Source organism: Marmota marmota, unplaced genomic scaffold (genome assembly GCF_001458135.2).
Source record: "Marmota marmota marmota unplaced genomic scaffold, marMar, whole genome shotgun sequence".
Lineage (NCBI taxonomy): Eukaryota > Metazoa > Chordata > Mammalia > Rodentia > Sciuridae > Marmota > Marmota marmota.
The window spans coordinates 56439638-56462506 of NW_026000037.1; the positions used below are offsets into that span (position 1 = coordinate 56439638).

The 22869-nt window shown below is 35.0% G+C and overlaps 2 protein-coding genes and 1 non-coding gene across 9 annotated transcripts in view; 2 read left to right on the top strand and 1 right to left on the bottom strand.

Annotated features, from left to right (window-relative positions):
• Nucleotides 1-17914, top strand: part of Ppig (peptidylprolyl isomerase G) — a 61374-nt gene extending 43460 nt beyond the window's left edge. For 5 of the 6 annotated variants that reach the window (XM_048812440.1, XM_015479291.2, XM_048812439.1 and 2 more), the window contains 5 exons: nt 7131-7344; nt 8589-8756; nt 9966-10053; nt 12614-12750; nt 12928-17914. In XM_048812440.1, coding sequence (XP_048668397.1) covers nt 7131-7344; nt 8589-8756; nt 9966-10053; nt 12614-12750; nt 12928-14041 — 1721 coding nt within the window. In that variant the 3' untranslated portion in view covers nt 14042-17914. Of the gene's footprint in view, nt 1-7130; nt 7345-8588; nt 8757-9963; nt 10054-12613; nt 12751-12927 lie in introns of all 6 variants that reach the window. The other variant, XM_048812443.1, reaches the window with a different exon arrangement.
• Nucleotides 17915-20280: 2366 nt separating this feature from the next.
• Nucleotides 20281-20391, top strand: LOC125619487. The gene has a single exon (XR_007351041.1). It is a non-coding gene; the product is annotated as a U6 spliceosomal RNA (small nuclear RNA).
• Nucleotides 20392-21230: 839 nt separating this feature from the next.
• Nucleotides 21231-22869, bottom strand: part of Cfap210 (cilia and flagella associated protein 210) — a 37982-nt gene continuing 36343 nt past the window's right edge. For both annotated transcript variants that reach the window (XM_048812446.1, XM_048812445.1), the window contains exon 9: nt 21231-21679. In XM_048812446.1, the coding sequence (XP_048668403.1) occupies nt 21335-21679 (345 nt within the window). In that variant the 3' untranslated portion in view covers nt 21231-21334. The remainder of the gene's footprint in view (nt 21680-22869) is intronic.

The window sequence follows — 22869 nt, forward strand, 5'->3', positions numbered from 1 at the left end:
AGGGCGGTTCCGGGAGCCGGAACTCGGCCGCCCCGCGCTCGGTGTTCGCTCCGATAAGATCAGGTTCTAAGAAGCACCCAGGCACTGAACCCTAGCAATCTGTCTGCAAGCCGCAGGCGAATGGCAGCCTGAAATTACCTGTTCTATGGCTGAATGAGCTGCGGTCAGTCGAAAACAGGGATGGTGACGTCAGCTTTCCAACATGGTGGCTGCTGGCCTCCTCTGTGGTCTGACCGGTGTGGAGAACCGAGATGGACCGCTTCCTTCCCCCGTCTCGAACCCAGAATTCAGCCCTGAGTACGGTGCTTGCACGGATATTCCTGGCATGCATGCGGCCCGGGTTTCATCCTCAGCACCACATACAATCAAGAATGTTGTGTCCGCCGAAAATTTTTTGTTGCTATATTGCCTAATTCAGTTGGTCCATCAATAATGGTCTATGGAAGATCTTCATCCTTCCTTGCCACAGTCTGGCTGGGCACAAAATCACGAGCCACTCACAGCCTTGTAGATTCAAACAGCAATTCTTTATTCCCAAACTCTCACCGGCACTCTACACGCACGTTCTGGGGAAAATCCACCAGCACTCTACACGCACGTTCTGGGAAAATCTCAGCACCTCGCTTTTGCAGAGGCTGGCTTTGAACTCCTGATCCTCCTGCTTCCAGCTCCCAAGATATGCTGGCTTCTTATCCTCTTCTTACCAAGTCATTTCATACTCTGATCATTGACCTCCAAGCTTCAGGCGTTCCCCGTGCGAGCCGCCAGTTGCTGCAGTCTGGCTGGGCACAAAATCACGAGCCACTCAAGCAGGAACAAAGTTTATTTTTTGAAACTGCTGCCAATGTCCGGTACCGCCCGGGAAGATTTTTTCCACCCCTTTCTCAGTTCTTTGTCTGGAGAGAGCAGGGTTTTCTTGAGACTTAAAAAAAAATTGCGCATTACCATATCTGAGATGCAAATGCACTTTTCTCCAGCATACGGTTTCAGATATATGGGTGGCAAAATTAGAATTTCTGTCATTCCCAAGGCCAGAGATCCTTGATCACTTTCCTTCTTTCTACCTTTCAGAGTCTTGTCTTTTTTTTTTTGGTGGTGGTGCTGGGGATTGAACCCAGGGCCTCGCATTCATACGTGCCAGGCAAACGCTCTACTGCTGAGCCACAATCCCAGCCCCCCTCAGAGTCTTCTTGATGTATGTTCTTTGCACATCTAAGGTGTCTACTAGAACCAGGGAGAAATGAATGTATTCCATCTTATTTGTAATTTCTCTTTTCCTTTTTTCTAAGCTTTTTGTCTTATCTAAAAACCTTCCCTTTTAAAATATAAAATCTCATGCTTAAATGACTTTAGACCTTTATAATGATTACTGCTTTATAAGTACATTACGGATAACTATTCCCCACTACTTATTTTTACTCCTGTTTCAAATCCTAAAAAGTTACTTATGCTAGACTGATTATTTTGAAAACATGCATTTGTTCCATTGTGATTGATATATTAGAAAATAATTTGAATATAATAACAATTTCTTGCTTATACCTGATGTTTTTTACAAGAAATACTAAGTGAATGCAGAAAAACCATACCCAGCTAAATTACTTCATAGGAATATACAAAAAATTGACACACACATCTCAGACATATGCAGTTCATTACATGTGCTATGAGCCATACCCTGTACAGTCTGCTCTTATAACTGATTTCAAATCAGTCTTTTACCATTTTATAAGAATTCACAAGCTTCAGCTCTTCTGATACTCCTCAAGCAAACCCCAGGTCATTTATTTTATCTTTATGTGGTGCTGAGGATCGAACCCAGTGCCTCACGCATGCCAGGCGAGCGTGCTTCTACTTTAGCCATATCCCCAGCCCCTGAACCCCAGGTCATTTTCAAAGTAAAATGTCATATTTATTGTTGTTTTTAGATTTCTGAACCACTTAATGTAAGTAAAACTGCTGCCATTTTTATGTGCTTTCTATATTTTTGGTACCAGGGATTGAACCCAGGGGCTCTTAACGACTGAGCCACATCCCCAGCCTTTTTGAGACAGGGTCTTGCTAAGTTGCTGAGGCTGATTTGAACTTGTAGTTCTCTTCCCTCAACCTGGAGCTGCTGGGATTATAGGTGTGTGCCATTGCACTTGGCTTCCTTTTTTTTTTTTTTCAAATGTATCATTGATAAAAGTGAGTGTTATGCTCTTAAATGTTTTCCCCATCGGCCATGTTGTTCTTAATGTAGATTCTCATAGTTCAGTGCTTTATAGGAACTTTTATGTTTTATTATAGTTGAGAATTTTTATAAATGTATCACCGAACTATATATTTTCTAATGCTGTTTGACATTGAATTCACATTTTTTGGTCTTATTTTCCTGAGCAGGTTTCGTAGGAAAAGGTCACATCAGTTAAATTTTACTCAAAATAATATTGACAAACATCAAAAGAGAGGAACAGGGGATCTTTTCAATTTCAAACTTCGTAAGCTTTATTCTAGGGTGCTTTTCTGAAAATACAGTTTATTTTCCTTTTATACTTAATGTCTGTTCTGTTCAATCCCTGTACCAAACAAACAAAAATATCTGATGCTCAGTAAGTTTACATTAATATAAAAATAGTTCTGAGTCTCTTTTTGACTTTCCATATTATTTAAAAACGTGCTTCACTGAAATCTTTTTTTTTATTGAGTGTGGTTGGAGCATACCTATCATCCCAGCAACCTGAGGCAGGAGAATTGGAGACTTGAGGCCATCCTGGGCAACTTAGGAAGACCTGTCTCAAAATAAAAAATAAAGAGGGTCAGGGAGATAGCCAGTGGTAAAGCAGCCTTGTGTTCAATCTCCAGTACCAAAAAAAGAAAAAAAATCTTTTCCCCAAAAGTAATGTATAGAGCTGGGGATCAGTAGTAGAGCATTACCTAGCATTTCTAAGTCCTGAGTTCAATCCCTAGTACCACAAAAACAGAACAAAACAAACAAAGGTAATATATAATAACGGTCATTTAAAATACACTTAATAGCAGCCAATTTGGAAAGCAGTATGGAGATTTCTTGGAAAGCTGGGAATGGAACCACCACTTGACCCAGCTATTCCCCTTCTTGGTCTATTCCCTAAAGACCTAAAAAGAGCATGCTACAGGGACACTGCTACATCGATGTTCATAGCAGCACAATTCACAATAGCAAGACTGTGGAACCAACCTAGATGCCCTTCAATAGACGAATGGATAAAAAAAATGTGGCATTTATACACAATGGAGTATTACTCTGCATTAAAAAATGACAAAATCATAGAATTTACAGGGAAATGGATGGCATTAGAGCAGATTATGCTAAGTGAAGCTAGCCAATCCCTAAAAAACAAATGCCAAATGTCTTCTTTGATATAAGGACAGTAACTAAGAACAGAGTAGGGACGAAGAGCATGAGAAGAAGATTAACATTAAACAGGGATGAGAGATGGGAGGGAAAGGGAGAGAGAAGGGAAATTGCATGGAAATGGAAGGAGACCCTCATGGTTATACAAAATTACATACAAGAGGAAGTGAGGGGAAAGGGAAAAATAATACAAGGGGGAGAAATGAATGACAGTAGAGGGGGTAGAGAGAGAAGAGGGGAGGGGAGGGGGGATAGTAGAGGATAGGAAAGGCAGCAGAACACAACAGACACTAGTATGGCAATATGTAAATCAATGGATGTGTAACTGATGTGATTCTGCAATCTGTATATGGGGTAAAAATGGGAGTTCATAACCCACTTGAATCAAAGTGTGAAATATGATATATCAAGAACTATGTAATGTTTTGAACAACCAACAATAAAAATTAAAAAAAAAAGAAAAATAAATAAATAAAATACACTTAATACACTTGATGGAGAAGGTGGGCTTGCTTTTATAATAAATCGTTTGTGATACATTTGTCATAGGAAAGAATTGTAATGCAAAGTAAATATAAGTTGAACCTGGTGAATAAAGATTTGTTAATCATGAGGTTGAATGTTGCTATGCTTTATTAAGTAATTTTAATAGGTATACTTGGTGTTTATGTGAAATATTTTCATTTTGCTTACATATTATGTGGTTTCATTTAGACTTACTCATTATGAATTTATTTTCTTCCTTAGGTATCTTTAAAAGTTTCATTCCCCACCCCACTTCCCACCCCTGCATACTTCTCAGTTTTTTAGTTTTGTACATTATACCTTAGTAGATTTTTTAGTTTTTACATGTTTGAATACCCACTCTGCCTTGCCAGCAGCAGTGGTTCAGATTAACAGTTGGACTCATACAACAAAATAGACTTCATCAGCACTAAGTTTCTTTTAAGAAAAGAGACAGGATAGGAAGTAACACAGCTAGGACAACAGCGTATTGGAGATCTCATGATTTCCAGGCATCTTATATTTGATGTGTTCATGTTTCTCCCAAGAAACATAACTGAATGTTCAGTTAAATCATTGCATTTGGGTCTCTGCAGCTTTTATACCTTGTTCTCATTCTCTAGTGCAGCAGCATGTACTAAATTACCATTCTTGACAGTGAAGCATAAGCCCTTGGGGCACGCACATAGTAACTTCAGCCAGATTCTCATTTATCTTGGATTTATTATGTTCCTGTAAATTCTGAGTTAAGAATTGCAGGGGCTGGGGATGTGGCTCAAGAGGTAGTGCGCTCGCCTGGCATGCGTGGGGCGCTGGGTTCAATCCTCACCACCACATAAAAATAAAAAAATAAAGATGTTGTGTCCACCGAAAACTAAAAAATAAATATTAAAAAATTTTTCTCTCTCTCTTAAAAAAAAAAAAAAGAATTGCAAAGATAATTTGCCCACGTATCAAATCAGGTTAAGCTGAACATGATGGTGCACGCCTGTAATCCCAGCCACTTGGGAGACTAAGGCAGGAGGATCACAAGTTTGAGCCCAGCCTCAGCAACTTAGCAAGACTCTAAGCAACTTAGTGAGACCCTTTCTCAAAAATAAAACAAAAAGGGTTGGGGATGTAGTTTAGTGGTAAAGTGCCCCTAGGTTCAATTCCTAATACTAAATAAAAAACTAAAAGCAGACAAAACAAATCCTCAGTGTTTCTAAAACTAACACAAACCAGCTCTTAACTCCTTGACTAAGGTCCTTTAATCAGGGAGCCAACAGACAGTTCAAAGATGTATTTCCTTTGTGATTATTGTATAGGAAATATTGACATGTGCAAGTAAATAAAATGGATAACATAATTTTTATTATCTACCTTCAATTTATTTATGACTGATCTTGTTTTATCATGTCCAGCTACTTCTTCCTCAGAATCACTCCCTCTTTTTTGAATGTGGGATCTCACTGTTTTGCCCAGGTTAGTCTCAAACCCTGGGTTCAAATGATCCTGCCTTGCATGCTTCCTGGAGTAGCTAGGACTACTTGAGGCATGTGCCACTATACCTGGTCTTGTTAATACATTTTAGAGCAAATTCTAAGTATGACAATTTAATAAATACCAATAAATATTGCATTATTTTCAATAGAGAACTCTAAAAATATCATAATAATATACACATAATACACATAATCCTGATAGTGTTCTATAATTATTTCTTAAATATTTTTTCAGCTATAGATCGACATAATCTTTATTTATTTTTATGTGGTGCTGAGGATCAAACCCAGTGTCCCACATGTGTGAGGCAAATGCTCTACCACTGAACCACAACCCCAACCCCTCTATAATTGTTTTATTAATTGTTTTGTTGTTCGAATCTGGATCCAAATGAAATTTAAACATTGAGATCAGTCTTGTGAGTTGATACTGAGAATTGAACCCCAGGGGTTCAACCACTGAACTATATCTCTAGCTCTTTGTATCTTTTGTGTTGATATAGGATCTCGATAAGTTGCTAAGACTGACCTTGAACTTGAGAGCCTTCTGCCTCAGCCTCCCAAGTAGCTGGAATTACCCAGTGTGTCCCACTGAGTCCAGCTTGTACAGTATTTTTTGTTTATCATTTGAGCCAGGCTTGGTGGCACATGTCTGTGTATGATCCCACCTACTTGAGAGGCTGAGGAAGAAGAATGATTTGCACCCAGGCAGCCTGGGCAAAATATAATAAGAGTCTGTCGAGAGAGGGGGGGGGGGCCTGCATTTGTTTAATAGATTCCCTTATCATTTCTTTTTATGTTTCTTTGAAATGTATTCTTTGACGAAGCTGTCATTTGTCATGTAGCATTTCCCACAATTGTACCCCCTGGATTTTATTAAGTGAGCCTTTGTTTAAAATTTTTTGGACTCTTTTAAAAATAATTATTGCACCAAAATAAAATTTGAATTTGAAATGACTTTTAGTAGAGACCCCAATCCAGTTCTTAGGCAAGTGACTTCTGTTATGAATCTGTACTTCAACTAAAGCTATATTTCTTAATCATTATAGGAGTATTCAGACATTGAAGCATAAGTCCATGCCAACAAAATGATGTTTCCTATCTTTGTTCCTACAAAGTTTTTTTTCCCCCGATTTCCTTTCTGAGTTCTACCTCCAGCCTGATGATAAGAGAAAACATAGAAGCCTACATAAGATGATTAGAATCTAGGGGATCTTAAATGTTTAATTCTTTCCTCTTTAAAAGTTTGTTATTCAAGGGTTGAGGATATAGCTCAGTTGGTAGAATGCTTGCCTTTGTGTGCACAAGGCCCTGGGTTCAATCCTCAGCACCACAACAAAAAACCCAAAAAAGTTTGTTATTCAAATGTTTCTTAAATATAACTCAGTTTGGCATTTTTTTTAGTCGTCAGTGGATTTTTTTTATTTATATGAGGTGCTAAGAATAAAACTCAGTGCCTCACACATGCTAGGCAAGTGCTCTACCACTGAGCCACAACCCCAGCCCTCAGTTTGGCATTTTATACTAACATTTCTTTTCAAAAATTCTTTAGCCTAATAGGTATGATTTTGACCCATCGTTCTGGAGATCTGAATTCTAATGCTGAGTCTTGATTCCTTTCTTGTACCTCATTACCCCTCAATTCATATAACTAGATGAGCTCAGTTAAATAATAGAGTTGTGTGAATCTACAGAAATTTTTAAATTTATGCTTATAAAGTTTATATAAAAATTAATTGAACCAAACCCTTTTGTTTTTATTAAAGTTAAGAAAGAAGAAAAGAAAAGGCATAAGTCATCGTCTTCTTCCTCATCGTCATCCAGTGATTCAGATAGCTCAAGTGATTCTCAGTCCTCTTCTGATTCTTCTGACTCTGAAAGTGCTTCTGAAGAGAAGTCAAAAAAAAGAAAAAAGAAGCATAGGAAAAATTCCCGAAAACACAAGAAAGAAAAGAAGAAGCGAAAGAAAAGCAAAAAAAGGTCTTACTTTTATAATAATAGCTTTATATTCTGATTCCCTTCTATTTTATAAATAAATCTGTTAAGATTCTGAATCAATTACACATGAGCATTATAATAGAAATTTTTATTGCCTAGAGTATCATAAGACCAATCTTATATGCTACAGTCACTAAATTAAAACAGTACATTCATTCCCTCTTAGTTCATTTTGTGTTTTCTCTAAGAAATGATGCACTAGTTTATAGTATAGGGTTTTGGTTTTGGTTTGTTTTGTTTTGGAGATTGAACCCAGGGTCTCAAGCATGCTAGGTAAACAGTCTACCAGTGAACTACATCCCCAACCCTTTTTATTTTATTTTGATACAGAGTATCATTAACTTGCCCAGACTGGCTTCAGATTTGCAATTTTCTTGCCTCAGCTTCCTGAGTAGGTGGGATTATAGGTACATGACACCGCACCAGTCTTATTTTTGCTTTTTTTTTTTTTTTTCCAAGAGATCTCACTCAGTTGCCCAGGCTGTCCCCCACCTCTCAGTCTCCTGCCTTAACCTTGCTAAGTAGCTAGGATTACAAGCACATGCCACCAGTCCAGATTTAGGTTTATATATTTTCTGTGAGATTGTTGGGATAATGAGGATTACAAAAAATAATGTGTTCCTTATTTTCTATAGTATTCTCTCCTGGGTTTTATGTTCTTTATCTTCTTGGTTCTTATGATAGCATGTGGATTAAAAGCAGATATTAACTACATATTTGCTTTCTTTTCAGTTTTGTTTGCAATAATCTGTGTACTATAGACTTTAAAAATCTAATATCTTTACCCATAGATTTTAGAAAAATGTTTTTGAGTGTGGTAACAGTTTTGGGAGGTGTAGGATACCAGAGATTGAATCCAGGGGTGCTTAACCACTGAACCATATTCCAGGCCTACCCCTCCCCCTGCCCCCACTTTTGAGACAGGGTCTGAGTTATTTACAGCCTTTTGTTGAGGTAGACTTTGAACTTGCAGTCCTCCTACTTCAGCCTCCGAGCTCCTGGGAATACAAGTGTGCACCACCAGGCCTTGCTACAGATATTTTATTTTGGTTTTTGATTGGTTATTTGGTTTGTAAAAGGAATGGAAGAAGATTTTCCCCTTTGCAGGGGCGGGGGGACAAGATAGTATATATGTTGTGACATAAATGAGAGAAATAAAAACAATTGGGAATTTTGGGTATGTACATAATAACTAAATGAAATTTATTTTGTGTATTTCTATTAAGCCCATCTAGTGAAAGTGAAGCAGAAAATCTTGATGCACAACCCCAGTCTACTGTCCGTCCAGAAGAGATCCCTCCTATACCAGAAAATAGATTCCTAATGAGAAAAAGTCCTCCTAAAGCTGATGACAAAGAAAGGAAAAACAGAGAGAGAGAAAGAGAGAGAGAGTGGTATGTAAATGTATTTTGTAGAATATCTTATATATCTTATCATAGAGAGTTTTCTATTTTTCAAAATACTTGAGTCAAGATTTAATTGGTGACTTTGTCCCAAGATAGAAATTCTTTTTTATAAATATAGGAGTATTAGCAAAATTCCTCTTTAAGTTCTATAAATGGAAGATAGATTAGTGCCATTCCAAATTAATAACAAGATAGTGTTAAACCTTTGTAATTTACTTTGTTATTTGTATATATTGAGCTTTTAAGTGAGTAAGAAAAGAACCACCTTGATTTGTAAATTTGTATAATGGATGAGTCATTTTAATAATTTTGTGCAAAATTTAAAATTTTTCTTGGTTATGATCAGAAATCTTGAATATTTCTGATCATAAATATTCATATCTTATGAATATTTCTAATAAAATTCTGAGAGACCCTATTCTTTCATAATACAGCAAATGTATAAAGGCAAGAATTATTTGAAATTAGGAATAATTTTGTTGGATTGGACTGAGTTAATTTTTCGGCTACTATTGAAAGGGATATTTCTTAGGAAGTAAAGATTAAAGAGAAACTATGTGAACTACCAAAGTTTACTTTAGTGAACTTTTCAAATATCATTTATGTGGATATTCACGAGGTAATTAAATGCATGTAATTTATTTGAATTCACTTTCTTTATAAACCATGATATGAACATTTGCCTCATGTTGATCAGCTTGCCTCTGCTTAATTCACATTACTTACATTTACATTTGTTTATACTTCTATTACCAATGAACAGCTTCTTTTATGTGATAATAAGGTACTTTGGTATAAGATAGTTTTAAATTTTTTCTCCATCAGAACTTCTGAGCTCTTTCTTGTTGATTTTCCTTAGTACTATCAAATCAGCTTCATCTTTGTAATGAACAATGTTTCTTCCCAGGGTTTGATTGGCATTTGGGGTAGGTGAATCTTTCATCTTCACATTACAAGCTTAGAATTTCTGACTCTTGGGTCCTAATGACCTGTGGCTCTCTCTAGTCATTAACATTTGAAAAAACGTTGTCATACTTTTTCAGATTTTTATTAAGACCTGATAACATTTTAGGTTAAGAAACACTGATTTCATGTAGAATTAAATTAAATGCATTAATTTAGATCAGTAAATCAACATTCTCCAGATTAATTTTTATAAAGATAATGTGTTTTAATTTTCCCTTTGCTTCCTTCTAGTAATCTACCTAACTCCCAGCCTGCTTCATACCAGAGACGTCTCTTAGTTACTAGGTCTGGCAGGAAAATTAAAGGAAGAGGACCAAGGGTAGGTGATTTTTCACCCAGAAATTGTAATAGTATTGCATTTATCTCCTTGAAAGAATTGTAGAAGGTTAGGACAAAGCTCAGCGATAGAGCACTTGCCTAGCATGTGCAAGGCTCTAGATGTAATTCCCAACACTGAAAAAAAAATTTTTTAGAGTGTTTTTTAAAATTATTTAAATTATTTTACTTATACAAATTACAAAAATTTAGGGCAGATGCAGATATTGAATAATATATCTCCTTTTTATAATAACTTTTATGTGTTGGTACTTCTAACCTGAAAATCTACAATAATTGATTTATATATTTACATGTTATATAATGTTTTCAAGGTCTTGTGACCCTTACTACTTCTTGCCTACCATATCTCTACTCTTGTTATACCTCTTTGTCTTTACTAGGTGTTCCCTTTCAGAATTTAAATACCTTCTATGCTTTCAAAACTTTTTAGAAATATAGCTATACTTTGTATTTCATTTACTAGGGTGCTTCAAGCATTTCAGTTTTTCTGTTACTACTACCATTCTCCTGAAAATAGTACTTGCTATATTTCGGTTCCAAGTCACAAAATCCAGGGGATTTTTTCCAGTATAGTTCACACTCCTCGAAGTTCTAGCTCATTTCATACTATACATGTTCCTTGGGCAGTCTCATTATTCCCATGGCTGAAAACTCAATTAATGAACAGCTCAAACCTAGCATATAGAAGGTTGAGCATAAGCACTTTTTCTTCAGACCTGACCCTTTTCTAACCCTGTAGCCCAAGTGTTATTTTAATCTACCCTTTTATTCATATTTTATATATCTTATCCATCCCAAAATCCTATTAGTTTTGCCTGCTTGATACTCTGAAATCCACCTGCTGCTCTCAAGCTTCACTTTCACCATGTTAATTCAGTTTATCATTGTCTGAATTATAAATGGCTTCGCAACAGGTATTTTGGTACTTCTCAAGTTTTTTTGTTTGTTTGTTTGGATACTGCTTCACACTGTTAAAAATTTTGAGGACCCAAATAGTTTTTGTTGGTGTGAGTTATATCTATCTGTATTTATTCTTTTGAAAGTTAAAACTGAAAAATAATTTCAATCACAAGCATATTTAAGCACAAATTACAATTGCTATGAAGCAGTGACAACATGGCATGTAGTATCTGAATAACTCCCTGTAAGATAATGAAAGGACAGAAATTAGAAAGACAAATAGAATATTATTCTAAAAATAGTTTTGATTAAATAGATACCTTGTATCTTTCAATTCCTAGATCATACCTTGAGGATCACTGATCTAATTCTTTTTGTTAATAGCCAGAATAGTCAATTTTAAAAGAAAGAAAATCTGATCACATTACATCTACCATTGATCTTAGGATAAATCCAAAATTATTATTGTGGTTGATAAGACCCAGTATCATCTAGTCCTACTTTCTCTTGCAATTTTTGGCTTTAGTATATCTGACCTGTCTTCTCGTCATTTCTGAAACATGCTGTTTCTTTGTGTCTCAGAACCTTCAGCATAGTATTTTTCGCTTCCTTCCTCCTTTTTTTTTCCTTGCTAGAAGTAAAACCCAGGGCTTTATGGGTGCCAGATAAGTGCTCTACCACTCAGCTATACATCCCCAGCCCTCAGCTTGTATTTCTTACGCCTTACTTGTTTTTCCTCATCTATCCTTTGCTTTCTTTTCTTTTTAATTTTATTAATTTATTTTGTGGTGCTGGGGATCGAACCGAGGGCCTTGTGCATGCGAGGTGAGCACTCTACCAACTGAACAGTATCCCCAAACCTTCTCTTTGCTTTCTTTTCCTCACCCTTCCCTATGTAACACATCATGAACCTTGTTTGGTTTTTCACCTTTTATTATTTTAACTGATCAAATCTCTTTTTAGGTCAGATCTCTTTGTTACTTATTCTTTGAGCACCTTTTCTCCTTTTACACTCAATCTGGTCTAGTTGCATATGTTTGATATTCTGACTATGTATCTGTCCATGTGTTTTCCTCGCCCCTGTAGAATAAGTTTCAGGAGAGCAAAATCAGATATGTGTTGACTCACTGTTTTCTCAGTGCAAGATAGAGTAGTTAGCCATTCTAAGGCTGAGTAAATATTGGCTGAATAAATGAACATCTTTGTATATACAACATTCACATTGAATCTTAGCATCTTGTAAGAGTTAATATTTCCTAGTATGCTCTAACACCACTTGGACAGACTCTTCCATGGGAAAATATGTTTGGCTAGAGTTTCTGTAGTTAAAGTTTATTATTTAGAATGTATAATGTGACTACTTAAAGTTTCTCGGCCTTCTTGATTTCATACCTGAAAATTGGGGAATTTTAGTAATTTAATGGATGCTGGGAATTGAACCCAGAGCCTTATGCATGTGAAGCACAATACTCTCTACCACTGAACTTCACCCCCATTTCACTAAAATTAAGTAATTTTAGAGAACAGAGAAGTATCAGACATTTACTTGAATCTAGAAATGCTTTAGCTATTCTTACTTTGCTTTTACAGCATTTTGTTGTTCTGGTGTTGATTTTTTTCCCCTTTTTTATTTTCCTAAGCGTTACCGAACTCCTTCCAGATCCAGATCAAGGGATCGGTTCAGACGTAGTGAGACTCCTCCACATTGGAGGCAAGAGATGCAAAGAGCTCAAAGAATGAGGGTATCAAGTGGTGAAAGATGGATCAAAGGGGATAAGTAAGATTTACCTTTTATTTCTAGGTTTTTGTTTTTGTTTTTACTATTGTACATCAAATTATTAATAGCTATTTCAAAGATTTCTGCATGTTTTAAGGAAAACACATTATCTTTTAGCTATAGCTATTCTGTTCTTTTCCTAACAATATTGTCAAAAGTCTTTTTTCCCCTTTTTAGGAGTGAGTTAAATGAAGTAAAAGAAAACCAAAGGAGTCCTGTTAGAGTAAAAGAGAGAAAAATAACTGATCACAGGCATGTGTCTGAGAGTCCAAACAGAAAAAATGAAAAGGAAAAGAAAATTAAAGACCATAAATCTAACAGCAAAGAGAGAGACATCAGAAGAAATTCAGAAAAAGATGATAAATATAATAAAAACAAAGTGAAGAAAAGGGGCAACTCTAAAAGTAGGAGTAAGAGCAAAGAGAAATCTAAAAGTAAGGAAAGAGATCCAAAACATAACAGACATGAAGAAAAGAGGATGAGGTCAAGGAGTAAAGAAAGGGATCATGAAAATGTTAAAGAAAAAGAAAAACAGTCTGATTCTAAAGGAAAAGATCAGGAAAGGAGTAGGAGCAAAGAAAAGTCTAAACAGTTAGAATCAAAAAGTAATGAGCATGATCATAGTAAAAGTAAAGAAAAGGATAGACGTGCCCAGTCCAGGAGCAGAGAACGTGATATAACTAAAGCTAAACACAGTTACAATAGTAGAACAAGGGAACGAAGCAGAAGTAGGGACAGGAGCAGAAGAGTGCGATCTCGAAGCCATGACAGAGATCGAAGCAGAAGCAAAGAGTACCATAGATACAGAGAGCAAGAGTATCGGAGAAGAGGAAGGTCACGAAGCCGAGAGAGAAGAGCAACACCAGGAAGATCCAGAAGTAAAGATAGGAGGAGGAGGAGAAGGGATTCACGGAGCTCAGAGAGAGAAGAAAGCCAAAACAGAAACAAAGACAAATACAGAAACCAAGAAAGTAAGAGTTCACACAGAAAAGAAAATTCTGAGGGTGAGAAAAGAATGTACTCTAAAAATCGTGATCATAATAGCTCAAATAATAGCAGGGAAAAAAAGTCTGATAGAGATCAAAGTCCATTCTCAAAAATAAAACAAAGCAGTCAGGACAGTGAATTAAAGTCCTCCACATTGAAAAATAAGGAGGATGAGAAGACCAGGTCCTCAGTGGAAAAAGAAAACCAAAAATCAAAGGGTCAAGAAAATGACCATGTACATGACAAAAATAAAAAATTTGATCATGAATCAAGTCCTGGAACAGATGAAGACAAAAGTGGATGAGTGAGTTGTGTAAACATTATTTCCTTTCTGTCTCAAAATTTAAGTTTTAGAGACTTGCTGATGAATCTCTTTTATGTTGTTTTCATTATTTTTGAGTTGTTTTATGTTTGCCCCCCACCCTTTTTTTTTTTTTAATGTGGACTTCATTGAGTTGATCTTTTGATAATCTGCAACCTGGATAATTTGTACTGCTAAAGTTTTAATAAACTTGAAATGAGAAAAACACTTTGGTGTAATACTGTGTGCTATGTTAAACTGTTTTATGTATGCATTTTTGTTTTAGCAGTCAGCCAGTGACAATTTGTTTAATCAGCCCTTTGGAAACAAGTATTTAACTGATGGTTGTAATACATTGTTCCAAAAGCTTGCATTTCTCATGATCAAAGTAACTTTAAAAGCCACTAGAAGAAATTTTGTATAGATTTTCTGATTGCATTTATAATAAAGACTTGCAGCAATTTCTCTTAATTACACAGAAGTGGGATCCTAGTAATTTGAGATTTGAAATCATAACTTTGTGCTTTAAAACAAATATTTATAGTTATTTATCTTGTACTTCATACACTATTCTTTATAGTTCTAGCCATAACTTGTTTCTTATTAACACTTTTCTTGTCTAGTTTTGTTCTACTTAACTGTCTATAAAAATCATGAGTGTTGTTTGTTTTGTTTTTTTTGATGTCCCGATTGAACTTGAGTTGCTGTTATACAGCAATTGATAGGAATGATATCTTGGAAGATGAGACTGTAATTCCCTATGTTGTGTTTTTTGGTCTGAAGAGTTGAAACTGTTGCTTTTTGAGAACATTATTTTATTTTTATTATTGCCTCTTTCTAAAATTATCACTAAAACATGCAGGTCCTTAAGCTATAAAGATTCTAAAAATTGTTAGTATTGATACATTAACTTCTAAGATTTCTCTTTTTGGCAACCAACCTACATAGCTTTGAGTGTTAACTCTGCATGACTTTTGTTTTTATAAACTTAACTAACTTCTCTAACTCTTATAGCTGAGTTTCAAATGGCAAGAAAATGCATTTTTTCTATATATGTACCATGATAGGCTGTGGCATGTTTATGACTCTGGTTTCTTTCTATTTGGGTGGCTTTATACTATTACCGTTAAAATTATTTTAACTTGGCATGTATAACATTGCCATGTAGTGTAGAACAGAAAGTTGCAAAATTTGATAGCTTACAGAATTAAACACTAAACAGGTCCAAAGTCCATTCAGTTTTGTGTGTTGTATTTTGCTATTTTTGTGATGTGTGGCCTTTTATTCTGTAATATCTCTTATTAATAAAACATTGAACATCCAGCAAACACAAAACCTGCCTCATTTGAAAAGAAATTTCAAAATTCCAATTAATAGTAGCCTCTAGAGAGTTTTGTACTTTAATATTTGTCAATATAGTGTCAACTCTTATCAAGGTAGCTTCTTGGTAAATCCAATGTTATTTGTACTAAATAAGGCAATGCTTAATATGATATTTCCCATAATTGATTAATACAGTAATGATACATTTGGCATTATAGCTGTTGCAGACTGAATAGTATAATGATTATAAGATTGTTTGGAATATTTTGGAACAAATATCCATAATGCATTCTTTCTACTTTTTTTCTGTGACGGTAAAAGTAGGATTTATTATAATCCAGGATGATTCCTTAGAGACTGACCACAAACCCTCATTAAATATAATTGAGTCTGAGTGCCCAAGCTGTATAATCTACTATATATTTTAAACAAATTGTTGTTTTGTCTTAAATTCAATAAATTGCATTTTAAAATCTGTCATGAACTATTTGAGCTTCAAGAAAGATACTATTTAAGAAAGGATTTCTAATAAGTTATATATATATTTTTAAAGTCCATCTAAGTAAAAATACTTCTATTACCTGATTCTAGAGCTTTATCTAGTAAGAATTATAGACAAGAACTTTCCAAATCTTTGAGTTTCAAAAAGTAGCCATATGGGGAAAATTTGTCATTTCTGTGAGCAGTATGTTTAGATTATCAAAAGAACAGTTCCATGGTAAGCATTATTTATGGACCTTTTTAAAAAGCTGTTTTTACAGAAAGATGTGAAGGAGTTGAGATTTAGAAAGGACAATCAACTAGATTTTATTTTCAGAATATAAAGAACAGTTAGAAAATGAATAGGAGTATCAGTTGAACCCAAGACCCATACTTGCATTTGAATAGCACAGGCTCAAGTGGTCCTGTCCTTTTGTTACATTTTAGTAGTTGCATTTGTAGTTTTTACTTTGGGCATTGTCTGTTTTCCAAAAATTCAACTATTTTATTTTTTCCATCAAATTTATTTTAATTATCAGTTTACAATCCATTTCCAACTACCTTTGACTTAATATACCTTTTAAAGACATTTTCATTTGTTTTTATTGCTTGATTGGTGATAGCTGAGAAAAAATTTCCTGTATGTAGAATTTTCACAATCATTGTGTGAATTCTTTCTCTGGGTAAGCTATCTGCCACAGAAATTGAGACTACAAAGAGATTAATGTTAATGAAATTAACAATTGAGGAGCCATTGGGTTGATTTAAATTACTGTATAGTTTTTGAGTTCATAGAGCTATATAGTTACTAAATTGAAGCTTTTGGACACTGCAAAGAATTTATCTGATAAATCTCTTTGTATAAGTGTGATACTGATGCATGTTGACTTTGCTTGAATGGCCTTTGATTCTTGTACCCAGTGGAATGTGTGAAACTAAAAGTTGTTGTTGTTTTTTGTTTGTTTTTTTTTTTTTTTAATGTTATGTTATAGACAGGCACACATTGGGCTTCTGTTATTTTGCATAATGGTATTAACTGACAATTCTAATTTATTTTCTAGTTAGTATTTGGAGCAAGTTAGTAGATTTTTTAGTAGGTTGTACTTTGCTCCAGGTGGTAATAGTTTTCATCATACTGAACTTTTTATAGTAAATTTCTATAAGTTTGTTGGGTTTGCCTTCACCAGAAGGTACTTTAAATATATACTGTATAACTGACTGGTATAAAGAAACAAAATGGGTATTTTTTTTTTTTAAGTCTTTTTTTTTTTTTTTTTTGGTTATTTTCACTGTAATTATTCCATTTAGAATTCATCATACATTTACAGTTATAAGTAACTTCTCCACAGTTTGTAGGTTGATACATTTTTATTGTGAAAAATGTGTTTTGTTCCAAATACTTATAACAGCCCCATGAAGTGCAGCATAGATTAGCACACCTGCCCATAGTAGGCTTCCTGGCTGCCTCTTAAGTGATACAAACTCTCTGGCCTGTTGTGTAACAAAGAGGTAAATATTAAAGGAAAAGAAAAACAACACTTTAAAAAAAAAATCCATGAACAAGGTTGGAGAAGGGAGTTGTTGAGGGTTTTTTGGTTTTGTTTTTAGTTTTTCCAGTGGGGGAGGGTAGGATGGGGTTGATTTGTGTCCCTTGCCTCTGCCACTTTTCAGAAAAAATTCCATGTTACCAAAAGCACATGCTGTATATTTTCTTCCCTTTTTGTGTGTGTTTATAGTATTTTGAAAGATTAATAAATGAATTGGCTATTTCTATGTGAGGATGTTCAAAGTTGTGGCTGCTCTTTGTGGAAGGGAAAACAATGAAGTTAATGCACTTCTTTTCCTAGCTCAGAAGTCACTGTGATGTATATTTTTTTAATGAAATTCAGAAATACAACTGTTGTCTTCTCAATTGTAAAATTAGTTTCAAAATGCTGCTTCTCTTATCATTATTAGTCTAGTAACTGTTGGACTGTTTTCTGCAAATTGCATTTTACAAAATTTAAACTTCAAAACTGTATTAACTTTTATATAGTTAAACATTGTATTAAATAAACTATACTGTAATAAACAGTTTGTTGTTGATTTTTTTGTTATTGTGTTAGTAATTAACCTTTATAAAAAATTAAATAATGAAAATCAACTAAAATATACTTTAAGAAAACTTAAGTGAGATTTAATAGTACTAATCTTTAAGAATTTAGCTAGCAATGATAGTTTCTAGGTTTAGGATAAAGTTCTAGTTAGTATTAATGTTTAATCATAATATTGCTGTCTTCACATGGGATATACCCATGCAACAGAATACTATGTCAGTTAGAAAACTAATGAGGGTCTTTATGCATTCCTAAGCTGTGATCTTTAGTCTATTAAATGGGGGTGGTCTTTTGTGTAAGAGTAAAATGTGTGTGTATATGTGTGTATGTATATATATATTTTTAATATGGTTTTAGTTGCAGTTGGACACAATACTTTTTTTTATTTTTATTTGGTGCTGAGGATCGAATCCAGTGCCTTGCACTTGCTAGGTTAGCACTCTACCGCTATATATTATATTGTATTGTATTATATTATATATATCTATAATCCAACAAAACTAACCAATGGAAATGAACAAAGGTGGTCATTTGACATTTCTACCATGTAACATACAAATGGCCAGCAAGAATATGGAAAGAGGCTGGGTGTGGTGGTACACACCTATAATCTCAGCAACTCGGGAGGTTGAGGCAGGAGGATCTGAAGTTGGAGCCAATGGCAGCAACTTACTGAGACGTTGTCTCCAAAAAAAAGGGGGGCTGGGGATGGGACTCAGTGATTCAGTACCCCTGAGTTCAATCCCTGGTACCAAAACATAAATATATGGGATTGTAACTCAGTTGTAGAGCTCATGTACAAGACTCTGGGTCAGTCTTCAGTTGCAGCAACAACAAAAATGCTCAACATAACTAATTATTAAAGAAATAAAAGTTAAAATCATAGAACACCTCAATTAGGATGGCTACTATAAAAAATAAGTGTTGCTAACAACATGCACCCTGGTGCAGTGTTGGGAATGTAAAATGGTGCAGCTGCTGTAGAAAACAGGAAAGTTTGGGCTGGGGTTGTGGCTTAGTGGTAGAGCACTTGCCTAGCATGTGTGAGGCACTGGATTTGATCCTCAGCACCACATAAAAATAAATTTAAAAAGGTATTGTGCCCATTTACAACTAAAAATATTTAAAAAGAAAACAGAAAAGTTCCGGGCTGGGGATACAGCTCAGTTGGTAGAGTGCTTGCCTTGCATACACAAATAAGGCCCTGGGTTCAATCCACAGTACCACACACAAACAACAACAAAAAACGTTCAAGAATTTTTAAATGGAATCATGTGATTCAACAATTCCACTTCTGGGTATAAATCCAAAATAATGGGGAAAAAAATGGAAAGCATCTCAAAAAGAGTTATTTGCATGTGTTCATAACAGCATTACTCACAATAGCCAAGAGGTGAAGAAATCAAAGTGTCCACTTATGAAGAACTAAATAAACCATTTTTGGTGTATGTATACAAATATATTGTGTATATTTACATGCACACGCCATGGATATTCAGGTGTTGTTTTTTTTAACAGAATTTTTTTTAAGTTTTCAATGGACACAACATCTTTATTCTATTTTTATGTGGTGCTGAGGATCAAACCCAGTGTTCTGCGCATGCCAGGCGAGCATGCTACTGCTTGAGCCACATCCCCAGCCCGGATATTCAGTTTTTTAAAAAGTAAGTTGGCCTGGGGTTGTGGCTCAGTGGCAGAGCACTTGCCTCACATGTGTGAGACACTGGGTTCGATTCTCAGCACCGCATATAAATAAATGAATAAGATGAAGGTCCATCAACATCAAAAAAAAAAATTTTTTTTAAATAAGCTGGCACAGTTGTATATAGTTTAAAATTAGGCTGGGGTTGTGGCTCAGTTTGTAGAATGCTCACCTAGCATGTGTGAGGCACTGGGTTTGATCCTCAGCACCACATAAAAAAATAAGTATTATGTCCAACTACAACTAAAAAATAATTTTAAAATAACTATATGCTGATACATGTTACAACATGGAAATAGTCTTAAAAAAAAAGACATCCACTGATTACACTTACATGAGGTGTCCAGAGTGACAAATTTAATAAAAGAATGGTAGCTTCCAGAAGTTGAAGGAAGAGGGAAATGGGAAGTAGTTGCTTAGTGGATATAGAGTTTCAACTGCAAGATGACAAGGTTCTAGAGATTATATGATGTGACTATCTCGTATACTTAGAAATGGTTAAGATGGTAGCATATTATGTGGGGTTTTTTTTTTTAATTTTTAAAGAGCAAGGGAATGCAACTCAAAAATCCTCTGACCCTGCGTATCAAGCTGTGACAAAATGGTGTAGAATTACTTTAAGTGACTTCAAAATGTATTTTGTACTCACTTTGGCAGCACATATACTTTAAAAAATTGGAACAATACGGAGAAGGTTAGCATGGCCCTTGCACAAGGATGACATGCAAATTCATGAAGTGTTCCATATTTTTAAAAAATGTAGTATGTTGGGCTGGGGTTGTGGCTCAGCGATAGAGCGCTTGCCTAGCACGTGTGAGGCACTGGGTTCAATCAGCACCACATAAACAAAATAAAGGTACCCAACTATGACTATTTTTTAAAAAAATGTATTTTGCACATCTATCTACAAAATAAACCATAGACTACTACACTCAATAATCAATGTTACTAATAACAGTGTTATTTGATCCTGATACTTAAGGACAGAGCAAATAAGTATAAATTTCTATCGAAAAGAAATACATCCTGTGAAATGTTACACAGCCATAAAAAGGAATGAAGTATGGATATGTGTTGCAACATGGATGAACCCTGGAAATACATGAAATAAGCCACCCAAACCCAGAGCATGTTTTTTTTTTAATTTTTTTTTTAATATTTATTTTTTAGTTTTCGGCGGACACAACATTTTTGTATGTGGTGCTGAGGATCGAACCCGGGCCGCACGCATGCCAGGCGAGCGCGCTACCGCTTGAGCCACATTCCCAAAAAGTATGTTTTAATTTAGATGAAATATGTAGAACAAATGCACAGAGACAAAGCAGAAGCTGTGGGAGGGGGAATAACTGCTTAATGGGTGCAGAGTTTCCATTTGGAGCAATGAATAGTCAGGTTGCACAATACTTCGAATATACTTAATGCTATTGAATACACATTTTAAATAAATTTTGTGTATTTAATAATTAAAAAAGGAATTGCAATCAGTTACCTTTAGGGTTATATATACTCAAAGGAAATATTGTGCCAGGTTCAGTCCCCAATACCAAAAAAGAAAAATATTTTGTGAAGAATCAAATCAGGTATAATTGTATTGAGATGAATGACAGATTTATTAAATAATAAGAATATAGTCCATTTACATTTGTAGCTCATTTGCTACCACTTCAGTCTTCTCAATCTTAAAAATTATTTTTTCTACCATGTAAAACCTAATCTTCCCTTAGACTTCTGAAAATTATTATATTTTGATCCCTGAGAATTATAAAAAGGAAGCTGGACTCCAGTAATATCATTTGCCTGATAGCTTGGTCTTAATCCACCTCTCCCCATAAAAGCTGGTCCGTGGCCACCTCCAGGTCCTTCCTGTGCAGATTTTACAAGAGGATAAATAAATTTATTTGTTGATTCAGATTCATGTTTAATTACTTCTCTGGCATAATCCTGAAATTCTTTCTCCTTGGCAGCTGCAAGAGTTTCAGTAAGTCTGCAATATTCTAATTCGTTTTGTTTTGCTTCTTTTGCATTAAACTTCTTTTGGGCCTATGTGGGAAAGAAAGGAAATACAATTTAGTATTGGCTAAAAACATGAACTTTCTAAATATATGTAGCATTTGTAGTTATAATTTTATAATTTGACAATATGCTATTCTTACAGAAACTCCCACTCCCAGCTTTCTCAGAACAGTATGTTCAAAGTCTGCCTCTATAGAACCTAATCATAGGGGCTGGGGTTGTGGATCAGTGGTAGTACACTTGCCTAACACGTTTGAGGCCCTGGGTTTGATCCTCAGCACTACATAAAAATAAATCAAGGTATTAAATAAAAACTTTAAAAAAAAAAACCTAATCTTACTTGTCTCATATAATACATCTTCAAACAAACAATACAATAAAATAGTTTTTAAAAATCATGAAGTTTTAGGTCAAAAAATAACTGAAAAAGAAAGGGGAAGGAAGAGAAATGGAATATATCAAGAAATCAAGTGAGTTATAACTTTTCTACTTGTAAAAATCCAGGCAGGCCCAGTTGATTTTGCTGGTTAGAGCATTTAAAGAACTGACACCAATCCTATAAAAACTCAGAAAATACTGGGGCTGGGGATGTGGCTCAAGCAGTAGCGCGCTCGCCTGGCATGCGTGTGGCCCGGGTTCGATCCTCAGGACCACATACAAAACAAAGATGTTGTGTCCGCCGAAAAATAAAAAATAAATATTAAATTTCTCTCTCTCTCTCTTAAAAAAAAAACAGAAAATACAGAGGAAGAATCATTTGCCAATTGAATTAGGTCAGTATTGCTCTATGAAAGCTAGACAGACAGCATAATAGAACTACAGAACATTGTCTTCATGAACAAAGGTGCAAAAATCCTTAACAAAATACTAGCAACTGAATCTAGTCATATTTAAATATATACGTATTTTTTAAACCCACAATGACCAAGTAGGGTTACTCCAAAGAATACAAATGCTTTCAATATTTAAAATAAAATGAAATGAGCCAGCATGGTGGCGTACACCTGTACTCCCAGCTACTTTGAAGTCTGAGGCAAGAGGATCACTTGAGCCCAGAAGGTCGAGGCTAGACTGGGCAATATGGTGAGACTCCATCTCAAAAAATGAAAGAAATATACCATAGAATAAAAGAACACATGGTCACTTCAATATATGAAGAATTGACAAAATTCAACATTCATGTGCTAAAAACTAAGCAAATTAGAAATAGAGGAAAC